At 41.6% G+C, this 20,595-nt stretch overlaps 1 protein-coding gene across 9 annotated transcripts in view; it reads right to left on the reverse strand.

The window, feature by feature from the left end:
• The window catches only part of ST7 (suppression of tumorigenicity 7), a 139,982-nt gene that overhangs the window by 91,100 nt on the left and 28,287 nt on the right, over window positions 1-20,595 (reverse strand). For 2 of the 9 annotated variants that reach the window (XM_078376727.1, XM_020789706.3), the window contains exon 1: window positions 4,613-5,070. The exons of 4 other annotated variants lie outside the window; for them this stretch is intronic. In XM_078376727.1, coding sequence (XP_078232853.1) covers window positions 4,613-4,634 — 22 coding nt within the window. In that variant the 5' untranslated portion in view covers window positions 4,635-5,070. Of the gene's footprint in view, window positions 1-3,190; window positions 5,071-12,441; window positions 12,470-20,595 lie in introns of those variants that run through there. 3 more of the 9 variants (XM_078376726.1, XM_078376729.1, XM_078376728.1) reach the window with 3 other exon arrangements.

The following is a 20,595-nucleotide window of genomic DNA, read 5'->3' on the forward strand; positions in this document are numbered from 1 at the left end:
GAGTTACCTTCCATTTTATTTCAGCAACTGCTGGGCTTCTCAGTTACAGATTACAATTTATTCATTCATTTATTTAGCCCCATTTTTCTATTTGCTGAGGTAATGTTCAAGTGTGATCCTATCTTCCACAGTAGTTGCAAGGATGCACAGCCATTCCTCAAACAAACCATATTTAGGTCAGACCTAGACCTTGAGGGAAAATTGGGATATTCTAAACAGGCAGCCAATGTGTCATTTCTTAAATACTCAAAGCATTTATTATTTGGGCCTGTGAAAACATGTAACACAATCCTCTTCCCTCTCTACACTTCAAGGGTTTTTCAGAATTTAAAAAAATAGAGGACAGTTTGATATCCTTCCGTTATTACCACCCACCCAACCACCGTAGTTTAACCACCTCATGTTTCTTGCTGCCTGGTCTGTATTTCTAAGGAGATGTTGCACTACAGTATGTAGGTGTGTTAACTGTGCACAGAAAAGCTCTTTAGGCACTATTTGCATTTCTGCTGTAGTCTCCTATTATATTTATAGGATATATTTAAATGACCTCCACAACCTAAATCATTTACTCTTACACATTCCAAGACCTACAAATCCTAACATTAGCAGTGAACTGGCTGCCACAGACCTTGGAAACCAGACTTTCCTATTTATTATGACACTGCTGTTGCCAGGCAGATGACACATCCTGTTGACTTCTTCTTCCTTTGCATAGAGAACAAAGTCTGCAGAATGTAAGGATCTCTGGGATTTGTGTTTCTTGGGGCGTAGGTGTGTTACTCTTACAAGAACCTAACCAAACAGCTAAATAGGCAGCAACAAGGGAAAATGACTTCTCAGTGGAGATGCCCCATTTTTCAACTGCTCTGCCCAGGAGGTTCACCTAGCACCAAATTTGTTTCCTTCTAGTGTCAAAAAAGAGGCTGTTTTTTTTTAAAAGCTTAGTCTGGCTATTTATTTAACTATTTTATTTAACATTTTACAATGGTTGTTAGATAGCCAGAGTGGTGTAGTCGTGGACAGGGTGACAGACTAGGACTCAGAAGGCCTGGGTTCATATCCTTGCTCGGCCACGGAAACTCACTGGGGGAGTGGGACTGGCAAAACCAGTCCTTAAAAATCTCGCTTACCTTGAAAGCCCTGTTTGGATCACTATAATTCCATTCTGAATTGACAGCATATAACAAGAGTTGTCAAGTTATGGTCCACTTTTTCCACACTACAGAAAATTCACAGGATTGATTTCTCACTGAATACCAGGCTAGGTGTGGAAAGCAGGCCTTTTCTCTATCCGAATCTGCTGGCTTCTGCAGAAGAATCCTGGGAGAAAAAAGAAGGGCGGCCTCTCACCTAGTGGGTATTCTCACCACCTTCAAGTGCCTCCCAGTCCAGTGTTAAGGTACAAGGCTTGCCCCTGTAAAGCAAAACTGCTCGCTAACATACAACCCATTTTCTAACAAGCCTGGGAGAGACAGCTATACCACCGGAGATGGAATCTGAAATCTGCACCTCTGACATATGTTTGCAGCTTCCCCCCCATTTTGAAATCTACTTCCAGCTGAGGAGCTTGACACATTCGTCCAGCCCTGATTTTTGGAGCTTTTCTATTTTTGCTTCACCTCCTATGTTGCCCAACCCGATGAAAATCTGCACAGAGTTGAAATAGGTTACTAAAATAAATTACAAACACAACAAAAATATCACCCACCATTGGATTATATGTAAGCACCACAGAGCCTTTTCCCCCTCTCTTTTTGTTGGACAGTGATTTAAGGAAACAGAAACTAAAGAGAACTGCATTATCTACATTCCTATTCCATCTGAGATTAGCTCTGATCTTCTCAGTTGTAGGTTTAGTCTTGAAAGGACAATTTAGAGCCATTAACTTTACAAAAGTTCTGCTTCTCCATTGTTATTATCCACCAATCCAGCAGTCTACATCTTTGGACTGTCCTACCAGGATGGAATGCCTACAAGGACTCTTGTGATAAGCACCTTCACCTCCAAATTTACTGCTATCCCCTCTGGCCAAGGCATAGGTGAGCTGAATGCATCCAGGCAGGCACTCATTCTCTATGCATTAATTTAAAGGAGTCAGATTCTCTTCTTATGCCAGAAACAGACGACTATTTTGACTCATGCACCACTATAGGCAGTAAGAGACTGCATGCTATTATGCATGAAATTTCCATATTTTCACCTAGAGAATTATGTTGGTTTTTAGAGAGGGCACAAAACATAAAGGATGATAGAGGATTAATTTAAGAAAGGTCTGAAAAATGCTTTTTTCCTATTCTTAAACTACGAGATGCTGCTCATAAATAAAATCCTGAATAATTTGCTTCCCCCAAATAATTAACACCATCTCAGAACACTAGCAAACTTGAATCTTGTTTCCCTAACTTGGTGCCCACCAGACATGATCACAACTCCCATCATTTGGTATCTGGAGGGTACCTGTCTGAGGTAGTGCTGGAGGAAGAAACACACAACAGGAGAAAGGAGAAGATTCAGAGTGGTTTGAGGTGTGCATTCAACAAGCTGAAGGCCTCCTGTTTCAAACAAGCATGGCGTGTCTTATGGTGTTCAGGGACACATTTGACAACCCTTTTCCAAAATACCTTTCAAAGTACCTTGCCACTGAAAAATAACACAGAGTCGTATACTTTTTGTTTCTTGCTCTTAAATTTGTTACCAGAAATTAACTGTGCAAGCACAGCTCAAGCAGACCTAAAACAAAGGACAGATATGTAATGGTCCTCCCATAACGAGGAAAATGAAAGGCCATTGAAATGCTTCCACCTATTGGCTCTTATGCTGCTAGTTCTCAGCTTGAAAGAGCAATTAACCTGTCTAGAATGGGGTGGAGCAAAGCAAAGCCCCTCCCTCAAGGTGAGTCTTCTTTTTGTTAAAGTCTTCAGTTTAATGTTTTCTTTGCTGTTTGTCTTCCTAAAATGCCAGCAAAATGCATTTTACAAGATAGGTGCTTGTTAGGTTAGCTGTACATCACACCACCCACTCCTCTAAAAGGGGAAAATTCATTAATCTGGATGTCATGGAAACAAAAGCTTGCCCAGCTGTTGTCAAACCGGGAACACATTGGTGACTCTACTAAAGAGCCCTTGCTCAGCAGACAATAAGAATGGCTTTTCATTTGAGGACTACAGTATTTATATAGACAGCTACTTACCATTAACTATATCTTTGTACCATATAGTCTTAGGAAAAACATGCTGAAGTAATAATACTGGTGGTTTCTTCTTATTTCTAAGGCACTTCTTATTTCAAATATATTCCCCATAAAAAATGGCAAATGCCCTTTCTCCAAATTAAAAGTGTATTTGGCATTTGACTTTCAATATTAGCTGCTAAATAAATGGTGGGCAGGGAAATCCACCAACTCAAGTCAAGAGGCGAAGCCAAATGAAGCAGGATTTCTCAAGGAAAGAGTGCGGGGGGATATAGCAATGCAAAGGCTATCACACATTTTCTTCTGCTTTGTCCTTGAACAGACATTCTGTCAGAAGGAGTGTAAAGTTGAATTTAAAGAACCAATTAACCCTTTGAAACTACTAGGTTCTGGGCTAGCTGTAATCCTAGAATGATATCTTTCTGAGTGAACTATGATATCTGCAATCAGAGATGTCACTTAACCACTATGGCAAATTGTTTTGGACATTTAGATCACAAAACAGAACAGTTTCGGTTGCACTACATACTAACAAGTTACACAAAATTCCATTTTTAATTTTCATTTCAGTGAATCACCTCAGTGGGCACAACTGATCTCCAGCAATTCCTGTCTGCCTAGACTGCAATCAGTACTCTTAGCAGGAACAAGGCCCTTCTTAAAATCCTGTCTTACTTTTGCTAGGTTCCTTGTGATTCTTTTTTAAAAAATTAAGCAAATGCATCTGATTTTCACAAAGACCACATCTGTGCTGTCTTCTTTGCATTAAATGGGGCTTGTACTTTTTATATGACACAAAGCACTGACATTGCATTCAAAAATGTCTTCCTTTCATTGCATCTCAAATGCTTGTCCTCCTCACACCATAACATTAGCAAGCAATGTCTGCATATATTAAACAAAATCTGAGAAATGTCTATTACCTAATGGCAGCGAGTTGGTGCTGCATTGTTAAATCAAGTACGTTCTAGCTCTCCAGTGCATAATCCTGTAGCATTCTGCCAATCTCTCCAAACACCCTCATTATCGCATAGGTAAAACTTTAATTACTGTATCTCTGATAAAGGGAGGGAGGGAGGGAGGGAGGGAAGGAAGGAAGGAGAGACAGTCGTGCACACACATTCATAATGAACACACTCAAGCAAAACCACATTTGTCTACCATCTTCAAGCGGCCTGGATGCAGCATCAATGACAGTTCTATGCTGTCTTGCTGCCAGCGCCAAAGACACACACAAAAAAGAATGGTCTAAACGAAGCATCCTTCATTCCTTAACGAACAGGCAAGAACCACCGGTTTTTGCTGTTGTTCAGGAGAATGCTGCAGCACAGTAGATGCAGCTAGCAAGCAATGAAAGGAAGCTGCAGAACAAGACCTGCCCCCCCCATACTGAACGACAAGTGAGACAACACATTTACTTACATGACGACTCAGTGCCAAACATGGCTGGCTCCAGATGCTTGTGTCTCAAAAGGGGAAAGAAAGAGAGAGGGAATGTGTGAGAGGACGGATGAGGCTGCTACACAGCAGGGATCATGAAGCCAGGCAATGCAGTTCCCACAGCTATCCAGCCGTCAGATTTTGCTCTCCTCTCCCAAGTCTCACTTTGCCAGTCGCCTTCTCCTGCAGCCTTTAAAGCACGACAGCTCTTCGTTGTAGAAGAAAGAGATCATTAATCCCCCCCCAAAAAAGAAGTGTTTATTTTAAAATCTAGTAGACATGGGAAGGCCGGGGTCTCTTCTACTGATGCAGTGAGGCAGAAATAGGTAGCAGACACCAGATACTGCAATCCACAGCCCCTGCTCTCAGTAAGACAATAGCATAGCTTATGCATACACTGGGTGACGTCAGAACACTGCAAAGACTGACTGCTGTTAACCACAGGCTTGGAGGGAGCCTGAATAGAGCACGGCAATTCAAATGGGAATTCTTTTGTCACAAAATGCAGAAGACAAAGAACCACACATTTTTTCCCTTCCCTGATGATTAAAGAGGAGAAGAAACCTCTAAGCTAAGAGATGCGGGGGGGGGGGGACAACCTTTGTCCTTGCATGAATCATAAACATATTGGCTTAGCTGCAGCAAGCGCATCCTTGCAACTGTGTTAGTAATAATCGCAATAACAGTAGCAACAACGAGAACCAATGTAGTCAGATGTCCAATATATGGCTATTTAACAAGAACATGAATGATAGCTACTTAGGACCTTTTATTTGCTCCTAACCCTTTCCTAACACATTAGCAACAATAATACTAGACATAAAGAATCCCTAGCTGTGCACGTGTTAATATTGACCTGGGATACTCAACTGGTAACCTACTGCCTACATATGGCCCCCCGAGCCAATTATGTCTGATAGCCCTCAAAAAATGTTCCTGAGGGGGAGGTAAAATGTTTGCTGACATTTTCAGTCATAAGGAAAAGAAAACAATGTTTTAACAGTGCCAAGACAGATACCTTATACTGTAGTACAGTACTTGACTGTTAATGTCTTTGTCTGTCTTTCTATACAACATCTTGACTATGTGTTCAAATACACGTGATGCATAACTGTGAAGCCCCATCTACTCTGCCGCCCAGAGTAGACCTTTGGTCTAGATGGGCAGGGTATAAATCTAATAAAATAAATAAAAAATAAAAATAATCTGCTTTCAAGAATAAAGTCAGCTCTTTTCAACAAAAACACCTTGGAGGCAGTCAAATTTATAAGAGCCAAATGGACATATTTGAACATTTCTGTCAAGGTCAACATCTCCAAGCAAACAGAAAAGATAGTTGTGCAATCCATCCATATAAGAGAAATTTTCAGTTGAGTCATGCTGTTATTGGACCACTAAGTTAAAAATACCCAAGCTTTTGAGTTTTCCACAATTCCTTGTCAGGTAAATATGATATAACATTTGGGGATGTGGAGGGGGGATATAGTCTTTGCCAGGAATGATATCCATTCTTCTTGAATGCAAGCTGCACACAAGAAAAGATGGTGCTTGTGCATTCAGGTTCAGAGGTTCAAGATATCATTTAAAGTCTTTCCCCACTATGCAGGCAAAACAGCCTGGCTGAGAACCATGCAGGTCACTGTCTTTGGCAGAATAGATAGAGTGTTGTTTCTTAATTGATCTCTAGGTGACCATTCCCTGGATTCCTCGATCCACAGCACCTAAAGGGTTACATATAATATCAATGTCAGTCACACCAGCCCCACTGAAACCAAAGGAACATATGCTGCCAGTTGCAAAAAAGAATTATTTTAACTCTGTTTTTACATACCGAGATTAATCTGCCATGCCTGAATTGCTATGAAGAATGTCCACTGCTAGTAAGCCCTACCGATGTATGTGTCTGACTATGCAAATACAGTACTAATAAATTGAACTAGATCTGGGATACATTGACATGGTGGCAGGTGATACACTGGGTCATCATGTTAACTACTTCTCTGTGATTTTATTTCATTTAGGAAGATGCAAATCTTGCAAACTCAGTGTATTCTTCATTATTAGAGTTCTTCAACTTCACAAAAAATCAGCATCACAATTTTGAAGCAAAGCATCACTGCCTTAAACCTTACCATCATCATGTATACTTTTTTCAGCCCTTGAATATATTTAGGAAGCGAAATACAGGAATACATAAGAAGTTTCAGAATTGGGGGAGAAGAAGACATATCAATTTTAGTTGTACAAATACAATTTGCCGTACACGTCTTACTTTATCAAAACTAAGTAAACAAGAGTTAGTAAAGAGGAAACAGCTTAGGTTAGCATTATCACCTCTGTCCATTTCTGGTGTGTCCTGTAGGCTATGGTGACACATGCCTTGTTTACACATCAACTATTTGGAGCTGTCCTTGACGAGTCTTTGGAATCATCAGTTGGTCCAAGGTAGACACGGGAGCTTTGTATTCATATCCAGGAGGATATAAATACGAAGCTTGGCACCACAGGTGCCATAGCGATCCATTCCCGCGCGCCAGCCTGGTCCACTCACCGAGTTCTTCACAGCGTTCACATCTGACGGTGGTGGCATTGCACCAATCACAAACATAGACCTGCCAGCAGTGCCCCACCTCTCCCCTCAGACGACTGCTCAGGAGCTGAGTGGGGAGGCTCCTTGCTGGAACGCTTGACTGTGGGGAGAGACAGGGCAGTGTCAGCAGGATGACATCCATGACTGGCACCATGTAACCACCATCGGACACATGTGCTGAGAGGAGCCCAGTGAGTGGACCAGGCTGGTTCTGGGAGGGCAGGAATGGACCGCCGTGGCACTTGTGGCACCAAGCTTCATATATGTATCCCCTGGAATATGAATATGAAGCTCCCATGTCCAGTCCAAGGTGAAATAGCTAAGGTACTCAGAGGAATGTGGCTATGTTATTACAATTTCAGAACATCTGCTTTGCCTACCAGGACACTTCCTGGTACAATTCAAAGTGTTGGTTATTACCATTTTAATACATCTGCTTTGCTTACCAGGACACTTCCTGGTGCAATTCAAAGTTTTTGTTATGGTCTGTAAATTCTTACGTGACACTGGCATAGGAGACCTAAAGGTTTACCTTTTCTCACATCATGCTGCCAATTCTTCAGGATATGATGAAGAACCCCTTCCCGGAGTCCTGACACAGTGGACAGTTGATCAGTTAAGAGTACACGAGAGGGTCTTTGCTGCGGTCCTACCGCAGATGAGAAACCCTCTCCTTCAGAAAAGTCATTTGGCCCCTTTTCTTTTTCGCTTCTGCCATTTAGACACTTTTTCTCCATCAGATTATTCAGATACAGTAGATATTTTATACTAGTACGAAGTTTTGATTCTACTTTAAAGTGTTTTTTTGACAACAGTTTTTATTGTTTAATTCCCTCCCCCATTTTTTAATCTTTAGCCATCTCCAGCATTTTTCTAATAAGCAGAAATGTGAGATAAATAACAACAACAGTCATCATCATGATCATTATGTGCTGTTAAGACAATTCTGACTCATGATGACTCTTTCCAGGATTTTCCAGGTACAGAATACAGTACTGAGAAGTGGTTTCTTGTTCCCGTCTTCTGGGGACTCCCTGGGACTGTGCAGCTTGCCCAAGGCTACACAGTCTGGCTCTACTCACAGGTAGGGAATCAAACTTCCAATCTCTGACTCTGCAGCCAGACACCTAACTACTTTCCTCTTTGTTCCTCATACTCCTTTTCAATGTTGCTGTGTAGACACAAAATAGAAGGCTGGGGGTTTTTTAAAGCTTCTTTTCATGTAACACAGGTGTGGTCACCAAGGAGGCCTGAGGTATCTTGAGGTTCCTCTCTATCTCCTTTTCTTCTATCACTTTTTTTTTCACACAGAGTTCCTGTGCCTTTAAAAGCAGTCAGAAATTACTATTCAACAGGTATATCTTGCCCAGCAATGCACAATGCACAAAGTTTAAGATCCCACTTTAAGTATCTGAAATTACCAAGCTGAGACTACGTTGAACCTCTTCGCCACACCCTGTCTACCAAATGGGAACAGTCATGCTGAATAAATTCACATTTAGGATTGCTTTAAAGGTTACTACATAGAGAAAAACCACTCTGTAAGCCTAAAAACAAAAACAGAGCTGGCAAAAGTTACTTTTCTGGATGGAACACTCAGAACCACCCAGCCACTGGCTGCGATTCCCCCCTCCCCCTTTTTTAATCATTCTTCTTCACAAAGAGAAAAACATAACATTTCCTTACTTTACAAAAATGCATCCACTTTGAAATGCTAATTATTACTATTGTTTTTGGAGCTAAATCTTAATAGCAATGACAGAATTAAATAATGACACTCTGGTACACTTTTCCTGTGAAAGGAAATTGGCTTTTGTTTTCAAAAATGATTCTGAGGAACCCCCTCCCTTACTCCTAAGTAGTCTACTGTCTGCTGCCTAGTGACTCCATGGGTGATACTGTAGGCTACAGACTTTTTAATTAACTAGAATTAATTAATCCATATGCACACCCTCAGGCTCCCCCTAGTAGGCACAATAACTATCAAGTGTCTAAGTTTCACAGTGTCAGAGCTACGGTGGAGACAAACAATGGTCTATCATTATTATAACAGTTAAATTATCCAAATTATTAATATCAATTATTTCAGTCTCATCCTATTCTACATACACCTCACCAATTCATAAAAAACATACAGAGGAACAGGGCTTAGTTTCAATCAGTCCCTCTGCACTCCAGACATACTTGGTAGGGTTTAAATACCAAAATGAAGTTCCTCTGGATTTTTAAACTAGTCCTGTGTAAGGATTCTTCTCCCCAGTCTAACAGAAGCAAACAACAAATACTTTTCCAATGGTATCCACTAAGAAACTGCAAGAAATTTTAAACATAACAAACACTTGGAAACTTCAAATCAGAGTGGATTTGATTTAGATCAAATTTTGATTATTTAAATTAAAAATCATTTTATTTAAATTGTGATTTGAATCAGTTTGATTTTAAAAATAATTGATTTTATCCACTCTGCTTCAAATATATCAGTTGCAAAAGGAAAAAATATTCTAGATCATCTAGAATACATTTTATAAAACTGAAACATTATTAAACAGCTCCATAGCTCCAGAGATTCTCATAGATTTAGAAATCTAAAGAAATGTGTTTCTGATTTGTAGCTCTGCTTAACAAAACAAGACAAACAATAAATGTAGATGTAGAGTCTTTCTTCACAGGATCTCAAGAGAACTGTCTTAAAGAACCTTGAAGAATCATGGCAATAAAAATGCATGCTACCAAAGTCTAACTCAATGGTAGGGTAGTTGTGTTGTCTGCAAAAAGTCCCAGGGCTGGAATGTTGTCTGATTCAGCCTCTGGATGCTGCAGCGAGTGCACAGAGGCAATTCTGAGATAGAGGGACCAATGGCAAGACTTGGAATAAGACAGCTTTCCAAGATTTCCAACTGCACAGACAACAACATGTTTTAACAAGAACAGAGAAACATATGTAAGGCTCTAGTCACAGAAAGGAAATGTTGTCCAGTTTTTGTGATACTTTCCATACCTCTGTTGTACTGAATTGTGGTGGGTTTATATTGCAGGACGAATGTCCCAAGAACTTTTAGCAGTATTGATTCACTTCCTCCTATTTGTATCACTGACTACACCATAATAACAGTTTATTTTCTCTTTAGCTTCAAGGAGCAATTTGATTTATATATTTTTTAAAAAATAATATTTATCAATACATCGATATATCAGAAAGAAGTCTCCCTCTAAGGTGCGGGCTCGCTTGACTCTGGCCCTCCTCCAGACCATTTTCTTCCTTCCCTGTGCACCCACAGTGATTGTTTCCAGGCCCTTTCATTCCAATCACAATGGAACCCTGCAATCGGCAGATTCACACACAGTGCGGGATGCGTGTGAAAATTAGAAGGAACGTTGATTGAGAAGAGGGTTCTGTTTAGGAAAGTGTCCTCTGTTGCACTGGCTGCTCCTGCAGAAATGAACTGTACACAATAGACTTGGGATATCTGCACAGCAGTTCTGGCAATCACAAACACACCCCCAGTAACACTGGCATACCAACATTTCAATATCTCTTCCCATAGGGAAAAATTATTACTCGATAGTAATGTAATGGCGGAGGCCCTCCGGTTACATACTTTTACCAACATACCAATGTATCGGGCACAAAAACTTTAAAAATAATGTACATGCCACAGTGGCCACCTTCCTGGCTTCAATTCTGAAAAGAAGCAAGGCAGGGAATACATCCAAGCAATCCTGGTAAGGAATGTACTGGTACAACAAAGGTACAAAATAACACAACCCTCCTGGCGATTGGGAAATGTTCTGCAGTTATACCACTGGCCAGGAAAATGTCTCGATCTTGACTCTGCATCATGTGACCAGGGAAAAAAAGCAACAACCTAACTGGGGGATAACTAGATAACATTTCCCTCATGTGACCAAGGCTTAACATGGAGTTTCTAAGTCTATATATCCTTGAGAATAGGAGTTCCAGAACAAGAGGTATGAAGTTTGTTAATAAAACTTAACAACTAGGGTCTTCAATCTACAGTATCCCTCTTTTCCAGTCAGGTCTACAAAATTCTGATGTAAATGAATAGCACTGATGAGTAAAGAGCAAATTATGAACCAAGGGATTTTCCTTTAAGGGGAAAGGTAAGAGTTAAGACAGTAAGAGGCCTTCTTAACCATTCTCTTTTAACAAGTCAATCAGATGTTGAAGAATCAAGAAATTTCATGGTGTTTTTTTCTATTGGGTGATCTTCCTCCTCATGAAATAGCATATTTGAAGAGTTTCCCAACCTTTGATTTCTAGGTTTCAGTTCTCTAAGTCAATATTCCATGGAAGCCTTCTTCTAGAAACATTACAGACAAATCATAGGGACTTTGCATACTTCATAGACATGCAATTTCCTTTGCATCCATGCCACAGGAATTGCCAATGTATCTGTGGAATAATAAACTTCCCTAACCAAATACACATTTCTGACATACACTCCACAAGGCCAGGACAACATTCAAAACATTGTACAAAAATTCATCCAACTGAATGGATGTTGGTACATATCCACCTGTATTACTCTACCATGTTTCCCCGAAAATAAGACAGGGTCTTATATTAATTTTTGCTCCAAAAAACACATTAGGGCTTATTTTCATGGGATTTCCCCCCCAAGTACAACAATCTACATTTATTCAAATACAGTCATTTCATCTTCTTCTGGTAGCTGCACAATGATGGAGGGCAGGGTTTCACTTAACTGGAGCTTATTTTTGGAGTAGGGCTTATATTACGAGCATCCTGAGCATTCATAGTAGGGCTTATTTTCAGGTTAGATCTTATTTTCAGGGAAATAGGGTACCTAAATGAAAACTGATTCACTCTAACAGTAGGTATGAATTGTGTTGAAAACACTACAGGTAGTTAGTTATATTGTGTGCACCAGGTACATATTCTTTATTGGTAATACATAGTAATGCTCAGATTCCTCACAAAGGTTTTCCAGACAAACAAAAATCAACAATTAACTGAGATTTTTAGAGGTTAACTAATAAATCTAGAAGAAAAAGAAAAATCAAATCATCCAGTTGAAAGCTAAGGGTAGGGGTAGGGGGGGTAAGAATGATTGATTGGTTGTTACAAATGCAGACTTATTTTGGAAATATGAATGAAACATTTGCTATATGCACATCTGCAATATATCCAAGCAAATCAAAACACCGTTAATCAGGATATTGTAAATACTGTCTTTACCTGACCACTCCATGGGAGCTCTGAATTCAGAGAAGATTCAGTACTGTTTACTCAACAAACTTGAGCAGAAATAGCACGATCACATGTGTTTATTTTAGAACATGTTTTGCAACATTTTAGGGGGGGGGAAGCATGGTGTACTGATCTTATCACTAGGTTTAATCCCAGCCATGGCATTATTTGACTCCAGAATCCTAAAGGAGGCTATCTCTTTAGCACAGTCCACTTTACATATCTAAGAGTAAACTATCACAGCTTTGAAAAATACCAGACTCAGAAAAGCCACACATACATGAACTTAAAACCATTTTTATCTCATTACGTACCTTCCCTTTCCCCTTCTTCCTAAAAAAAGGGGTCCTTTTTGGAAGAAGATATCAGGAACTTACAGTGAACCATAATATTTTTCTTTTCTCCGTAAGTCCTAGTTGCATTTGGCTGCTACTGCACCTTAAAACACAAATGTTTTGAAAACACACATTATGAAGTATGCTTCTTAGCTACCTTTAGACTAAAATCCACTTCATCATAGCATGAAGTGTTACTCAGGGGTGGGTGTCTGAGAGAGTGAAATCAGAAGGAAAGGAAATGCATAAAGTACAGACAATAGAAGTTACAAGAACAGTTGTAGTTAGGCGCTAGCACCACCAAATAACTACGTATGTCTACTCTGTGAGTTAAGAACCTCCAAAAGGTCCCATTATTAACAGCCCTGCAAACTAAGGCCGTTTACTAGGTCCACACTAACAATTGCTATTCGGAAAAAAAAAGTTGTTGCTGATAACATAGCATTCTGATCCTGGGTAATCTAATTAATACCTGTTTAAAAAAAATCGAAGAGGGAAACTCCTAGCGTTAGGGAGCAGCACTTGAACTCTCAGAACTCACGGCAGACCACATAGCTCCCAAACACGCTGTTACTGCCATCACCGAAATATGGCTGCATCACCTGATTTTGTTGCCACTGCCAGTAAAACCTAATTTGCAGCAAACTTGTTTTGCAGGAACTTCAGGTCAAGAAGAAGGTGAAATGTCTTCGTATGAAACCTCCAGAACGCACTGTCGGCCCGTAAGATCTGGATGGCCACCAGCATGGGTGATTTTAGAGCAAACCTTACCAAAATTCATCACAGTGACTCTCCCGTCCCGATGGGCTATTACAAGCAACAACAACAAACCCACTCTGCTTATTACCCTGAAATTAAGACAGGGTCTTTTTTTTATTTATTTATTTATTTATTTATTTATTTATTTATTTATTTATTTGTTTATTTATTTATTTATTCATTCATTCATTCATTCATTCATTCAATTTTACCCCGCCCCTCTAGACAAATTTTTGCTAAAAAAAACCACATTATTTATTTATTTATTTGCTTACTTACTTACTTACTCACTTACTTAACTTATATCCCGCCCACTCTACCCAAAGGTCTCTAGGCGGCTTGCAACAATTAAAATACAATAAAAATACAATAAAAGGATAAAACAATTAAAATACAATTAAAATAGACACTCTAAAAATTGCCATCAGGACCCACAGTTGATATTATTTCTATTAAAAGCCTTCTGGAACAGGAAGGTTTTGACCTGGTGCCGAAATGTCAGCAGCATCGGCGCCAGACGAATCTCAGTCGAAAGGGCATTCCATAGTCTGGGGGCAGCTGCCGAAAAGGCCCTTTGTCTGCAAGCCATCCCTCTTACCTCCTTGAGGGGCGGCTCTTTTAAAAGGGCCCCCTGGCTAGATCTTAACTGCCGGGTAGGCTCATTTGGAAGGAGGCGGTCCTTCAGGTATCCAGGGCCCAAGCCATTTAGGGCTTTATATGTCAAAACAAGCACTTTGAATTGGGCCCAGGCAGCAACTGGTAGCCAATGTAATTTAATCAGAATCGGATTGATATGTCCCCTAGCGGCCCACCACTCGTCAGCCGCGCAGCTCGATTCTGGACCAGTTGCAATCGCCGGACCATCTTCAAAGGCAGCCCCATGTAGAGTGCATTGCAGTAGTCTATATGAGATGTTACCATTGCGTCTGTAACTGTCATGAGACTCCGCTCATCCAGGTAGGGTCATAGGTGGCATAATTTCCGCAGCTGAAGGAAGGCGCCCCTGGCCACCAAGTCCACCTGGGCTTCCAGAGTTAGCCTGGGGTCCCGGAGCACTCCCAAGCTACTGACACTGTCCCTTAGGGGGAATGTAACCCCATTCAGAGCAGGGAAATAGCCCTCCAGCCTGTCTGGCGAAGCATTAACTAACAGCACTTCCGTCTTGTCTGGATTGAGTTTCAATTTATTAATCCTCATCCAGTCCATTATCAGGTCCAGACACGAGTTCAGTACAGAAACTGCCTCACCTGGATTGGTGGAAAACGAGAGGTAGAGCTGAGTGTCGTCAGCATATTGCTGATTCCTCAGCCCAAACCTCTTGATAACCTCTCCCAACGGTTTCATGTAGATATTAAACAGCATGGGGGACAGTATCGAGCCCTGAGGAACCCCATGACACAAACGCCATGGAACAGAGCAACTGTCCCCCAGCACCACTCTCTGGACACCGTCAGCCAGGAAAGAGTGGAATCACCATAAAGCAGTGCCCTCAACACCCAACCCAGCCAGCCTATCCAGAAGGACATCATGGTTGATGGTGTCGAAAGCCACTGAGAGGTCCAGGAGTATCAACAGGGTCACACTCCCCCGTCTCTCTCCCGGCAAAGGTCATTGTACAGGGCGACCAAGGCAGTTTCCGTACCAAAATCCGGCCTGGAGTTGCCCAGCCACAACCCGCTTCAACACTTTGCCCAAATAAGGGAAGTTCGCCACTGGTCGGTAGTTAACCACCAACCTTGAGTCCATGTTAGGCTTTTTAAGGAATTATCGCCTCTTTCAAGGTGGTAGGGACTACTCTCTCTCTCAAAGAGACGTTCACGGCCTCCTGGACCCAGGTGCAAACCCCTCTGTCAGATCTTCCAATTAGCCAAGATGGGCAAGGGTTGAGTGAAGTGGTGGTAGAACAGACAGATCCAAGCACCCTGTCCATATCCTCAGGTCTCAATAACTGAAACTCATCCATTAATATTTCACCTAAGCACAGCACACTGGACACATCCTCTGATTTTGCAGAACGGTGGAGTCCAAGCCACTGTGAATCTGAGCGATTTTTCCCTCAAAATGAATGGCAAACTCATTACAGCAAGCTGGTGAGCAGTCCAGGACCTCCACCGGATTTCCCGGTTGAAGAAGATCCGGGACCACCCAAAACAGCTCTGCTGGATGACATTCTGAGGAAGCAATACGGCTGGAGAAAGATTGCCATTTCACCAGCCGTAATGCCACTAAATAGGCCTGATAATAGGCTCTAAGTCATGTTTGATCAGACTTCCAGCAGGATTTCCTCCACCTGCGCTCCAACCATCTCCCCTCTCGCTTCATCGCCCACAGAAGTACACCAAGGAGCTGTCTGGGCTCTGTGTGCAGGGAGAGGGCGCTTATGCGCAATCATGTCAACAGCCCGGGTCATCTCCTTATTCCATAGGGTGACCTGAGCTTCGACAGGAGCGCCAACCATATCAGACGGATAATCCCCCAGAGCGTTCAGGAAACCATCCGGATCCATTAGTCTCCGAGGGTGGATCATCTTAATAGATCCCCCACCCTTGCAGAGGGGAGAAGCTAATAAACTTGACCAAGAAGTGGTCTGACCATGACAATGGGGTCACAACCAGTCCCTCCACATCCAAACTACCATCTTCCAGTCCCGTTGAGAAAACCAGGTCCAAGATATGGCCCTTCTCATGTGTCGGGCTGATGACATATTGAGACAGCCCCATAGTTGTCATGGCAGCCATGAAGTCCTGAGCCACCCCAGTCAAGGCAGCCTTGGCATGGATGTTGAGGTCCTCCAGCACCAACAGCCTGGGAGTCCTCAACACCAGGTCCAAGGCTACCTCCATGAGCTCAGGCAGGGAGACTGTTGGTATGCAGCAGGGTGGGCAGTACACCAACAGAATCCCCGATCTGTCTTGCAAGCCCAACACACAATACAGGCACACTGTTGGAGACAGAATTCCGGGTTTAATCAACTCTTAGTCTAGGTCTTTACCAGCAGCTTACCATTCAAGACAAATATATACAGCTGAGGGAAGAATGACGAGAGTGTTTTCCACCCTCATTTGTTTTCCGTTGACTCACCCAAGAATCATGCCTGCATGCCTCCATCTCTTCAGCCATAGACCAATGATGCTAAAGTGTAGCTTGATCAAACTTAGCAAGTCAAGCAGGAACACAAGAAGAGTGGGGTGGGAAGCCACTGGTGTAATCCAGTTGCACTTTTTCCTACTTATTAGAGATGTTCAATCTCCAGGTCAAAAAGTTGCTGTAGAAATCAAATATACAACTTTGATTCCCAGGCGCTGTCCTGATTAAAAATAGGCATCCTGCTCTGCCTCAGTACTTGTGCAGATTTGCCCTTGATGTTTTCGAAATGAATACTCCTGACATTTCTCTGTTATCTTATAAGGTAGTACTGCAGTTCTAGGGATCAGGAAACAAGTTTGTTTAATTACAGATTCATACAATCAAGAATTTGACCAAACTCTGGGAGGCAGTGGACAGGAGGGCCTGGCGTGCTCTGGTCCATGGGGTCATGAAGAGTCAAACACGACTAAGCAACAAACAACAACATAATCAAGAGGGCATTAACTTTGCAACATACTGATGAAAATTAAATGTTGTTATTGGACTGACCACATATATACGAGCAGAATGATTTTTCCCCTTTAAATGTATTTTGCAAAAGTAATCTTCCTTTTCTGTATCACTGTTTTTCTTTCTTTCTTAAAAATCTTTTTACTGTAGCAATTTTTACCAACAGAATTAGCCTGGAAATTAAACATTTCTTGCATTTTTCCCACTGTGCACAGATTTTCAAAAACCAATAGTCTGGAATGCAGCAAGATACATTTTCAAAACCAAAGTGCTGGCTTAGTCATTGTTTATGCCATTCATCAACCCTTCTGCAGGGAGAGTGATTCAGAAACTGGGGGAAGACTTCAATACAGCACATTTTTGCATCTGCCTTTGGCTTTTCTTCCTGTGCACTGTTCAAAGCTGATCTTAGAACATTTTGATAATTTCTGACACAAGGCAATGATACCTTAAAGGAGTACTGAAAGTTAACAACAATCTATTAATCATGTTCTTATAATTTACTGTACAGTATTCTCAAGTCATTACAGTATTCCTACTATTAAGAGGCTATTGTTATCCCTGCTTGTTTCAAAACTGTGAATAAAGACTGCATATACAGTCTCAGTCCATTTAACAACAGTCATTTAATGGCAATTTTGATTTCGCATCTCCAAGTCAGATTTCCATGGTGTGAGCAAGGAGGCGAGACAGGGACACCCCTCGCCAGAGCTCCATCCATTTCCACAGAGATCGGGAAGAGAGAAGGAAGTCCAGAACTGTCAGCTCTCCCAGAAACTACTTCTGCAGATTCCCTCAAGGGGGGCGGGAGAGAAAGATTGCTTAAGCCTTAAGCAATCTTAAGCAATCTTTCTAACTGCTCTCTTAGCCCTCCCTCCCCAGACCCTTAAGCCTTAAGGGTCTGGGGAGGGAGGGCTAGGAGAGCAGTTAGAAAAGGTGGGAAAGGGAGAGACCAATCGAGAAAGGGAAAGGTGAAGACAGAAAAGACAGTGATAGAAGCAGAAGAAGGCAAAGAGGTAAAGAATGAGGAAGACCTACCACCAGGGTGGGACTGGATCTGGTTGGAGAAGCCCCTCCATAGGTGGGAGAGATTAAAAGTACCTAGGGAGGAGATGGACTACCAACGGAAAGTAGTGATTCGCCCAAAACCCTTGTATTGGGGAGAAGCAGAGTCAAGAAGGAAGCTAAGAGAGGGAAAAAAAACAGTAGAACAAGAAAGGAAAGAAAAAATTGAATGGTGGGCGCAGGAGATGAAGAGGAGGAGGCAAGGGCCAAGAGAACCTGGGAATTTGTGGAACCCAGGGAGAGGATGAAATGGGGGGGAATACTTGGGAGATGTGCCCGTGCCCGATACCTGTATCGACGGGGACAACAATAAAGGACTGCAGACCGGCAGAACAACCGAGGCCCTGGAATTTGAATTTTGGAAATTATTTGTTCAAGATGAGTGGAAACCTCTCCCGGCCCAGTTGGAAAGAAAGGAGGATTATGTTCCAGTTGACATAGACAGTTTTATTGACAGTTCCAAAATAAATGTTGAGACTTTGCAACTGAGACCTGTGTCTGTGTTTGGAGATGTGGGAATCCCAGAGGAAGGATGACAGTCAATCTGGCTTCAGACATGGTTATGGGACAGAGACGGCTTTGATTGCCTTGGTAGATGACCTACAATGATAATTGGATAGGGGATCTGTGTCCCTGTTGGTTTTGCTGAACCTCTCAGCAGCTTTCAATACTATCAATCAACCAGAAGATTCTCCTGACCTGTCTCTCTGGAATGGGACTTGGGGGGGGCACTGTTTTATGGTGGCTCCTGTTCTTCCTGGAGGAGAGAACTCAAAAGATGGTGCTGGGGGATTCATGTTCAGGACCCTGGCTGCTGACCTGTGGGGTCCCCAGGATTCTGTTTTGTCTCCTATGTTATTTAACATCTACATGAAATCACTGGGAGAGATTCTCTGGAGTTTTGGGGTTCAGTGTCACCAGTATGCGGATGACAGGCAACTCTACTTTTCCAAAGAAGCTACTCTACATCAGTGTTTGGTTTGGTATCAGTAATAGACTGGATGAGGGTGAATAGACTGAAACGTAATCCAGACAAGACAGAGCTCCTGGTCAGTCAATAGGCAGATCAAGGAATAGGGATGCATCCGGTACTAGATGGGATTACACTCCCATTGAAAAAAACAGGTGTGCAGATTTGGGGTGCTCCTGGATTCATCCCTGAGCCTGGCCAGGAGAGCTGTCTTTTCGCAAGCAGGCAGAGACCTTTCTCTTCAGGCAAGAGTTCCCTGAGTAACTAGCTACATGTGTGTGATTTTTAGATGGATTATGCATTGCTACTTTGGATTTTAGTACTCATTGTGCTTTCCATTTTTGTGTTTTCCATGGTGCAGAGTGGCATTTAAAAAAAACATTTGTATACTTATGGATCTTTGTCTTAATATTGCTTGTTAATTATGTAAGATGCCTCTTTACCCATTGTCCATAGTTTTAAATACTATATTCTAACAATGTTAACCACTGTTGTATATTCATTGCTTTCAACTTTAAATATTGTCTTTCACTGTTGTACGCCGCCTTGGGTACATTTCAAGGAGAAAGTCAGGGTAAAAATATTTTAAGTAAATAAATATGGGCAGATATTTATCTTTGCTTAGCTGGCACATGACAATATTTGACTATATTTGATAAAATCAGATTAACATATTATTTATATCACACACTTCCTCATCAGTTAATATGCCTTGTACAGATGACAGGCAAAGTTACTTGTTAAGTGCAGCAGCAGCAACTTTGCTGCCCATGTTAATGCATTCTTCTATCTCTCCTTCCACGAAACGTATAAAAGCTGACTTATATGGAGTGGGGAGGGGGAGAGGATGGATTTATTTCCTTTATAGCTTTCAGGCTTCCAGAGAGCCACATTTCAAGCAAGCATTTAATGTTTAACCATCTGTCAGTGCCCATCATTTTCCACAGTCCTCTTTTCAACAAGTCCATGCAAATATTTAAGCAGGTATCAAATAAACCCCTTATTTCTGTACCTAAAATGCAAATCTATGAGTTCCTGGTCAAAAGACAGGTGTGTGTGTGTGTGTGCGCGCACACACACAACACACACACACACACACAGAGAGAGAGAGAGAGAGAGAGAGAGAGAGAGAGCTCTGCACTGGTTACCTCAGGCCAGTGTTTTTCATTCTGAAAAAGCTTAGGCAGTCCATCTATTTTTGCAATCTGGGCCAAGATTTGTAGCTATTCTACAAACGGTTAAGGGTCGAGATAATAAAAGTTTACCAACATCTGGTTGCTATTAAGAGAAAATGTTGCTACAATATTATATGTCAGTGGGGAAATTAATCAAAGTCAAAACAAAAGCTTAGTAAAATTATTGACTCAAGTTAGCTGTCCCAAGTGCTTTGGATGTTGCCCATTATTGAGTGAAGAA

The sequence above is a fragment of the Pogona vitticeps genome, chromosome 5 (genome assembly GCF_051106095.1).
Source record: "Pogona vitticeps strain Pit_001003342236 chromosome 5, PviZW2.1, whole genome shotgun sequence".
Taxonomy (NCBI): Eukaryota; Metazoa; Chordata; class Lepidosauria; order Squamata; family Agamidae; genus Pogona; species Pogona vitticeps.